At 44.6% G+C, this 10,000-nt stretch overlaps 1 protein-coding gene across 1 annotated transcript in view; it reads right to left on the reverse strand.

The window, feature by feature from the left end:
* The window catches only part of nmbr (neuromedin B receptor), a 34,906-nt gene extending 26,409 nt beyond the window's left edge, over positions 1-8,497 (reverse strand). Inside the window, exon 1 of the mRNA XM_056581968.1 lies at positions 8,079-8,497. Coding sequence (XP_056437943.1) covers positions 8,079-8,497 — 419 coding nt within the window. The remainder of the gene's footprint in view (positions 1-8,078) is intronic.
* Positions 8,498-10,000: the final 1,503 nt, after the last annotated feature.

Here is a 10,000-nt window from a genome sequence, read left to right on the forward strand (position 1 = left end):
TGTTGTATGTTGTCAAAATAAACACACAACCTTACACACACAAACACATACTGGCAGGCGAGCAGCAGGGTTCCTGAGGCAACAGCTGTATGGGTACAGTTTCCCAGAGTGCATTGCACACAAACGCAACAGACAAAGATAGAACCACTGGGCACCAAACCAATCATTTTTTGGCGACATTGCGCCTCCCTTTTTAAGTTTTCTAGCTTTAAATGTATCTGCTGAGACACATGCACACACATCAACACATGCACATACAAACCCCCCCCGCAACCTACACACACATAGCACACAAAAAACACACAGAGACCACAATCCCAGCCTAGCCCATATAGCCTGTTTTCTTGTGCTTTGCCCCCCTGCGGTACTCAGAAAGGCTGGGTTCTGCGGGATAACGTAAAGGTCAACCCATCAATAACATTATGTAGGCAGTGACGACCCCAGCAGGCTAACGTTAGTCAACGGGAAGGTCACAGGAAAACGATCAGCCTGACCTTTACCTACCTTTAAGGAAGCCCAGAGGGAAATACATCAAAAACGCAACCCGACGACCAAAATAAAAGTACAAATATAGAATAAGGTTCTGTATATTCGGGTACTGTGTATGTGTAACTTTTGTTATCAACATAGCATACGTGTTTTACAGAAACCACCAACGAATTACGAAAAACAAACAACAGACAATCTAATGTTACGTCTACGTTATCCACAATAGACTAAGTTGCAGGTTTGTATTTACCGGAAACCTTATCTTTTCCTAAAACGTAAACGCCATTGGAAATGGGATTTGCTTTCATAATTTCTCATTTAGAAGATGCTTTTAAGAGACCTCCAAGTGAATTTGAAGAACGTCAACATGAACAAGTAGACTGCAATCAATATAGTGCCAACTGCAAATTGAAGTGATTTAAGGGCTGATGAAGTTTCCAGAAGAAACTAGATACGAGTTGTTTTTCTATGAACTAAGTGCTCCTCAAAGTACAAGTTAACCCTCGCAAAGCGAGTACGTACAGTAAAAATATAACCAGGAAATATTAGAAATATCATGCAATATTATATAATTTAAAACATTTTCATATTTCCATAAAATATTATTATGACAAAACAAGATATTTTTATTGTGTCTTTTTTATAGAATAAATGATGATATCCTCAAATCATGGTTGGACTTTAAATGGATTTAACTTTGAGTTGTACCGTCCAATTAACACGCATGCTAACGGATTGGCGTAAGGTTCCATAAGGGTGAAAGGCACAACATTAAGAAGCTGCCTTGTTGCTCTGCTTGGTGCTAATGTTGGGCTAGGCGCTACGTGCGGCGTACCCCCTGGTCATGATATCAGCTTGTTGATGGGAAGATCATTTCCTTGTTGCACAGCTGTGGTGGGCTCCTGCGGTGTGTCCGAAACCCTGAGGGCTCCTAATGAAGGCCCTTACGAAGCGTGGACCTGCTAACGAGCCCCGCGACGGCGACCCATCGGGCCTCGGAGCCGTTAAGCTTCTTAATATGCCAAATAGACTGTTAGCATAATGATTTAAGTGGTTTCTGGGGTGAGTAACCCTTCCTACCATTAGGGCACACGGGAACAACAACTTCCCTAATCCCCTCCTACCCCCCCCCCCCCACCCACCCCCCGGGATGATTATCGATGCTGCGTTAATGTGACTCATGCTTTCTGTTAACCGGTTCAGCGATGTGATCTTTGTGGATCCAGATTTTGGTTTAGGTGGAAGGTGTAAGTGGGAATCAGGCCATGAAGCCATCTCCAATGTTGGAAATGTTGTCTCGCTATGGTCACGTGATCTGAGGCTTAGCGGTCGGTGGGGATTTTACCTAGATTGACCTTCACCTGAAAACATACGATTTCACAAGGATACACTGTAATAGCTCAAAAGTAAAGCAGTCAAAATTACAGTCTTCTGTGGCTAGTCTCACACTTCAGACAAACTAAAGTCTGATGGCAGACCAACTCAACTCCAGGTCGCCAGGGTGTTTAATGTTGTCAAAATGTTGCAGGAGGCGGGGATCTGTGAATGCATGACTGGCTGCATAAACTTAAACTCGAACGGGTCTGGTCAGTTGTATTAAAAAGTCTGTTTAAGTTTCAAATCAACACCATGTCAACTGCCACTGAAGGAATACTCTCATTAACATCCTCTTCTGAAAGCTTCCTCCACTCGCCTGAATGTCTTTCTATCTTTTTTTTCATTTCCCATAACTTTCTCCCCCCAGAAGTTCTGCTTTAACATCGTGGGACTACTGGCCCTCAGATATGGCTCCCACAGTAGGAAGCGCTGAAGGTGACAAGGATCTAAGGTGTTAATGGGGTCAGGTGCCAGTTTGATTCTGTCATCTTAATTAGTGAACCGCGGTGGTCTGCAGCGGGCGAATGCATATGAAATCACCTGTTCAAACCCCTGCTGCTGGTGATGATTTTTTCCTACACTGCTTCATCCCAATGTTCTGAAGAATCGAAGTCTGCAACATCGACTTTGTTTCAAGAACAATCCCCGACAAATTAGTCCAACTTTTCTTGGATTTTTGACAACCCTACTGGTTTGTAAAAAATCTCATTCTTGTTATGTTTATCATGTTGATCAGTCAAATGAATGCAACGGTTATCATTTGATTGTTGGTATATATAACTGTATATACATTTATGGTTCACAAATTCAATGTTTTATGTTTTTGTTTTTGTATTTGGGAAATGGACGGCCAGTATTTGATGAAAGAATGGTTGTACTGTGTATCCCCTACGGGTGTGGTGTCCCTTTGGCCTCACAGTGCAGCATCAATTCACAGCAGAGAGAGAAAGGGAATACTTAAACGCACATACGGAGGCACAGTGGTAATCCCAGGGGTGAGCACTTCTGCATGAAGGTCAGCGGTTCAATACCCATGGGCTAGGGGGGTCTCTCTGTGTGTTGTATGTTCTCCCACGGTTTCTCCCAGTGCCCCGATGGGTTTCCTCCCAGTGCAAAGGTTTACTTCCACATCTCGAAAAACATACGAGTAACTCTCCTGCCTGTCCGAATACCCAGACATCCAAACTCTTGTTAAGATACGTTCAGAGGATGAATCTCCCCATGGGAACAATAACTACATGAAAGCTAATAAAGAAATAAACAACGGTTTAAATATCAATACACTTTATTAATCCTAGACAGGGTGTATCAGAGCATCAAGTACAGGACAGGAACAGGAGTTGAAGAGAAAAAAAGACAGGAAAACTGAGAATATAGACAGCAGTCCTGTAAATGTAAAGGGTAAATGTTAGCCTGCGACAGTCAAGGTAGACATTATTGACATTATATGCGACATAAAAATACCTTGAAGCTCAGAGTTGTCCCACTGCTACTAAACACCACTAACCAGCCAACATCAGAACCAATCCAAAAAGGATTGCATGGTACATTAGCGACCCTCATTCATTTTCATCTGTATTGTGCTGTCTAAGAATACAACACAACGGATATCCTACTCATAGCTCCATCACTGTTTGAACACAATAACCATGATTCATAAGAGGGGTATAAAGAACTAACAATGCAAGATATGCCGCAGTAAGCTGGACCAGGGGAGGGAGAGAGATGGGGGATTTGGGGACAGACACGTTTTGCGATGGTATCAAAGAGTTTAGCAAGACCTCTTACCCAGCACGGCTTATCAGGCGCTCTGCAGTAATTCGTTCCAGCGATCGAGACCTCGTCATCCCGACCAGAGACCAGACCACACCGTAACTAAAGCCCACTTCCCCCTCACCCAAATGGACGTGCTGGCCAGAACCTTATTAACGAAGGCTGATGTGCAATTAAGTGACTGAACAAGACAAACATCCCCTCTCTCTCTTAGGCTGTGTGATAACAAGCATCAGTGTATTTGTTATGGTGAGATTATATCTTGATCATAGCTCTCTACTTAATGGAACTTAATAATCTCTTCTTCTCATCTTAATATCATGTGATGATTGTTTTGGAGATAGAACCACACACTTTGAATTCCATTATCTTCTATTCTATTTTGTTCTTTTCTATTGTTCATATTATGTCAATTTAGCACACGATTTATCCAAAGGGTGGTATACTTCTTTCAGATACATTTCTTCAAGGAGCAGGTGGGGGTTAGTGGTTATCCAGATCGATGATGCCTACAGGTTAATGTCTGCAGAAATTGGGATTGAACCACAGACCTATTCTATTTTTATTAAACTATAATCCATTTTCCCATAGAGTTCCAGTATCTTGTACCACAGCTTTCATTTACTAATTATAGTTTTGGTTGAACTATGGCACTGAGCCCCAGAATTACCCAGCCAAAGGATAATAACTGGGGGATAAAGGGAGCTAAGGGGAGCAAAGGGGAGGAGAGGAGAGACGAGGAGAGGAGAGGAGGGAAGGGAAGAGGAGAGGAGTGGAGAGGAGGGAAGAGGAGAGGGGAGGGGAGGAGAGGGAAGAGGAGAGGAGAGGAGGGAAGAGGAGAGGAGAGGGGAGGGGAGGAGAGGAGAGGAGGGGAAAGGTCAGAAGAGGGATGGGGAGGAGAGACTAATAGTGAGAGCAGGGGAGAGGGGTGGGAGAGGAGGGAGAGGAGAGGAGAGAATGAGAGGGAGATGATAGCAGAGGAATTGAGAGGAGGGGAGAGGAGGAAAGGGATAGCATTAAAAACCACCAGTTACACTGCTGACACACCGCTGCTCTGGGTTTGACTATTATGGTCTGAAAAGCGAGAGAGACCAAGACTCCAGGCTCTGTAATCTGTTGTCACTTTAAAACTTTTCCTGACGGCAATAGCAACTTTCATCCAAAACGACGTACAGTGAATTCAGAGAGAGGTAATCAAGGAGCAGGGGCCTGGGCACATTGGAGAGCTACAGGCAGCAGCGTACCGTGGGGTTTAGGTCAGGGCCTTCAGTAACGAACTCCACCAACGACCAACCCCAAAACACTCAGACATGCACACAAATGTCATATTAGGTGCCAATACAGCCAACACAGCCACAATATGCGCTGCTGCATAACATCCACAACAAGACAGTTGATCTTCAGCAACAACAACAGCGCACACGCACACCACTTTGCATTACCGCAGAGCTAGAGTAATGCAGCATCACCGTCAGATCTTTGCTTATGGCACTCCGCAACCAGATTGCACATCACACACATGACACAAAAACAAGTGTTCACAGTTATTGTTATTTTCACCGGATGTTTTTGCAACCTCAACGGATTCAATAAAGTAGCCGATAGCGAAAATATTAAAATGCAACGCCAGTTCATCAACAAAAATGAATCATACAAGTAGGCCTTTATGCCACATATTTTACAACAGCTATTCCAGACAGAATATTAAGCCCACAGGAGTAGTAGTGAACGGGTTCATTTAATATAAGCTTAGCGGTCGGTAGGGATTTTACCTAGATTGACCTTCACCTGGAAACATACGATTTTACAAGGATACACTCTAATAGCTCAAAAGTAAAGCAGTCAAAATTACAGTCTTCTGGGGCTAGTCTTACACTTCAGACAAATTAAAGTCTGATGGCAGACCAACTCCACTCCAGGTCGCCAGGGTGTTTCATGTTGTCAAAATGTTGCAGGAGGCGGGGATCTGTGAATGCATGACTGGCTGCATAAACTTAAACTCGAACGGGTCTGGTCAATTGTATTAAAAAGTCTGTTAACGTTTCAAATCAACACCATGTCAACTGCCACTGAAGGAATACTCTCATTAACATCCTCTTCTGAAAGCTTCCTCCACTCGCCTGAATGTCTTTCTTTCTTTTTTTTCATTTCCCATAACTTTCTCCCCCCAGAAGTTCTGCTTTAACATCGTGGGACTACTGGCCCTCAGATACGGCTCCCACAGTAGGAAGCGCTGAAGGTGACAAGGATCTAAGGTGTTAGCGGGGTCAGGTGCCAGTTTGATTCCGTCATCTTAATTCGCGAACCGCGGTGGTCTGCAGCGGGGGAATGCATATGAAATCACCTGTTCAAATCCCTGCTGCTGGTGATGATTTTTTCCTACACTGCTTCATACCAATGTTCTGAAGAATTACCGCAGAGCTAGAGTAATGCAGCATCACCATCAGATCTTTCCTTGTGTCACTCCGCAACCAGATTGCACAACACACACATGACACAAAATCAAGTGTTCACAGTTATTGTTATTTTCACCGGATGCTTTCGCAACTTCAACAGATTCAATAAAGTAGCCGATAGCGACAATATTAGAAATGCAACGCCAGTTCATCAACAAAAATGAATTGTACAAGTAGGCCTTTATGCCACATATTTTACAACAGCTATTCCAGCCAGAATATTAAGCCCACAGGAGTAGTATTGAACGGGTTCATTTAATATGCTTATTAAGCGGCATCCACACACAGCATTACCATTAAGCCTACTGCCCAAATTCCAGCAATATATTTGTGTTCCCAATCATTAAAAAAAATGTGTTATAAACTAAAGTACCACAACCAAAGGCGTAGATTACGGGGGGGACGGGGGGGACATGTCCCCACCATTATTTAAAATACAAATGTAACGAATGAAGTCTACATTGGTCCTTCGCGAGTGTTTACTGGTGGTCAGGATTTGGCAGATGCATTTCTCCTCTGGGCGCTTGTTATTTTTTTCTTTCTTTAATGCAGCATAACATATGCTACCAGCAACCCTTGCTCGTCTTCAAAAGGCTGATGCTCAGTGCCTCGTTTCATTTCGTACCCCCTTTACAGTCTGGCATTGTTTGTCTGGTAAACGTCCTTGATGTCAAGATAAGTGTTAAAATGCCAACACTGTTCTTTGTCCTGTGTGTATTAGTATTACATAACCCGACATACAAAAGAGTCAGAAACTAAAACAGTACAAGGTGTTACAATGACCAAACATCCACTGGTGATGGATGCTGTTCATGGAGAAATTAGGGTACATCTTAGATGACGTTAGAAACTTTTCTCATGAAGGGAATGCACACAAACAAACCTCAGCGTTAGGTCTCAGGGAGTGAAATCGATGGGTTTTCTGTTTCTCTGATTTCGAACAATCCACCATTATCCAAAGAACAGAATCCTAATGAACATCTAATGGTTGATGAATTGAGAAAGTTGATTAAACTATATCAATAAATGACTCATATAATGAACACATTAATTAACTTCATATAAATTCAAACTGTGTTTATAGAACATATTTAATATACAATTGGCTCTTATATACTTTCTTTATTGTTTCAATCAGGGTTTCCCTCTTTCCCTCCCTCTGTCTCTCTCTTTTTTCTCTCCCTTTCATTCTTTAATTCATGTGGTCAATTCTCTCTCTCTCTCTCTCTCTCTCTCTCTCTCTCTCTCTCTCTCTCTCTCTCTCTCTCTCTCTCTCTCTCTCTCTCTTCCTTTTATATCTTTCTCTTCTCTCTCTCCCTTGTTCTCTCCTTCTCTCTCTGTGGTTCATACATTTGCACAAATGCACGCACAAGCACAAACAAACAAACAAACAGACAAACAAACAAACACACACACACACACACACACACACACACACACACACACACACACACACACACACACACACACACACACACACACACACACACACAATCCTACAATATTGATAATAACAACAACGGTTTTCTGCATTGTTTCGATTTATTGTCACACAATCCACTCCAGTCCCACGTGATCGGAAACACCCTACCTAAACGCAGTGATGTGTGACACCTCATCATGCCATCTAATTATCATGTAGCACCTCAGGTCCTAACCTCAATCTGCAGAGAGATTCGCGCACGTTCAAGGCATGTAACGAATCGATTAACTTCTGTTGCTGGTGGTTGTTTAGTTTTCATGAACATAGCCTACATCATGTGAGAACAAGGTAGAAACATAACGCTTGGTTCCCACCGGTATCGAACCCTGGGACGCTGGAACTTTTGTCGCACGGGGCTTCTTGTTCGAGCAAATACACGTGGGCTCCATAGCCAGGATTTCCATAAACCATTAACTCAATTAACAACGATATATGAGTTACAATGGAAGTTTGATCGAGAATAATTTCACCACTATAAATCATAAATCAATTAAAATTACCTGTCTGCACTGAGCGCCGTCAGAGTGAACACCGATACGCCCACCGAGGTGAGCTGGATCACAGGGATGAGTTTACACGCCACCACGCCGAAGATCCACTCCTCGAAGAAGTAGCGGAAGGCGTCCACGGGCACGCAGGTCACAAGCAGCAGCAGGTCTCCCGCCGCCAGGCTCGAGATGAAGATGTTGGGAACGCTACGCATGGCGCTGTTGGTGACGAAGATCTTCACCAGCGTGATGTTTCCCAGCAGTCCCACGGTGATGATCAGGATGTACACCGAGGTCATGACGCATCGTATCACGAAATTCACCGTCTCCCCGTCCCCCGACATCATCCACTCCTCCTCTTCCGAAAAGTTGTGGTAGTCCGATCCTCCCGAGTCCCGGTCCAGGGACAAGTTCAGGAGAATGTCGTTCATCTTTGAGCAAATTGGTGTTTGTTTTATTCCCGCAAACTATTCTTAGTACTATACAAATCCAGTGCCCCCAAGGAGTATTTAGCCAATGGGGTTTCCTTATCCACGGGACTCAACGGCGGGATGTCTGCTGCACGGGAGGCGCGCGCGGGAGCTGTTCCTCCAAGTAGTGCTGAAGCACGAGGGGCTCCGAGCGCAAACTGCGTCGCGGGAAGATTAGTTGTTCCTCCACCTCCTCTCTCTCTCTCTCTCTCTCTCTCTCTCTCTCTCTCTCTCTCTCTCTCTCTCTCTCTCTCTCTCTCTCTCTCTCTCTCTCTCTACCCCTCCCTCTCGCTTCCCCTTTGCAGGTTTGCGCATATGAACTATCCACTATCCGTCTGTCTGTCTGCTTGTCTGTCTGCATATCATTCAAGCTGGTGACGTACACAAATTGACTGAAGATGAGTGACACGCTTGAACTGAAGTGTAAGTAAAAAGAGCGAGAGAGAGAGAGAGAGAGAGAGAGAGAGAGAGAGAGAGAGAGAGAGAGAGAGAGAGAGAGAGAGAGAGAGAGAGAGAGAGCGAGAGAGAGAGAGAGAGAGAGAGAGGGAGGGAGGGAGGGAGAGCGAGAGAGAGAGAGAGAGAGAGAGAGAGAGAGAGATGAGGGAAAAAGCCAGAGAGCGTTAGGCAGCTGGGGAGAAGTGTTAGCAGCCAACCTCCGCATTTGGCTTTGCGATAAAAAACATCAGCCTGGTGCTTTTTGACCTGCTTAATTAGATTCGACACACTAGAACTGGTTTATCTCTTCCTTCGAGCTGTCCCTTGAAATCCAGCCTGGTTTCCAGCTTGAGGCCTTCCCGGGATAGGCCTGATTGTTACCGTGTTTGTTTGTGTGTGTGCACGTGTCGGTGGGAGAGTGAGAGCGAGAGCAAGAGAGAGCGAGAGAGAGAGAGAGAGAGAGAGAGAGAGAGAGAGAGAGAGAGAGAGAGAGAGAGAGAGAGAGAGAGAGAGAGAGAGAGAGAGAGAGAGAGAGAGAGAGAGAGAGAGCAGTAATTGATGGATATAATATTTTTGAATTAATAGGAAAAAAAGAAAAATAGCAGTTTTAGGGTAACCAGTAACCAGAACGCATTGGTTGATTGATGACCGACACGCGATCGTTTCACTTGCACAACATTTGATCGACCTCGATAATGGGTCTCCGCAGACGACACGGCGGTGTTTGGCAGGGATGATTTCAGAGCAGGAAGCGCGTGGCCTGTCAGCTCCGCTCGTGCTCTGATCAGGAGCGGAACGCGGGGAGTTGTTGTGAACTACATTTCAGATATGTTAAAGAAGTCCTCGAAGTGGATTGAGGTTGAAACGCGTCGGGTTGTCAGCTCGCCGCGGCGCCTTGACGTTTGCTCACAGTGCCGCGCCTGCCAGGAACGGCAAAGCCATACGGGCCGAGAGGAGACTAGTGCTGAATACAAGATGCCAGGCTTATTTTCTCTCCAACACACCTTGACGGGTTTGGAATATATCCAC

Source organism: Gadus chalcogrammus, chromosome 21, assembly GCF_026213295.1.
Source record: "Gadus chalcogrammus isolate NIFS_2021 chromosome 21, NIFS_Gcha_1.0, whole genome shotgun sequence".
Classification (NCBI taxonomy): domain Eukaryota; kingdom Metazoa; phylum Chordata; class Actinopteri; order Gadiformes; family Gadidae; genus Gadus; species Gadus chalcogrammus.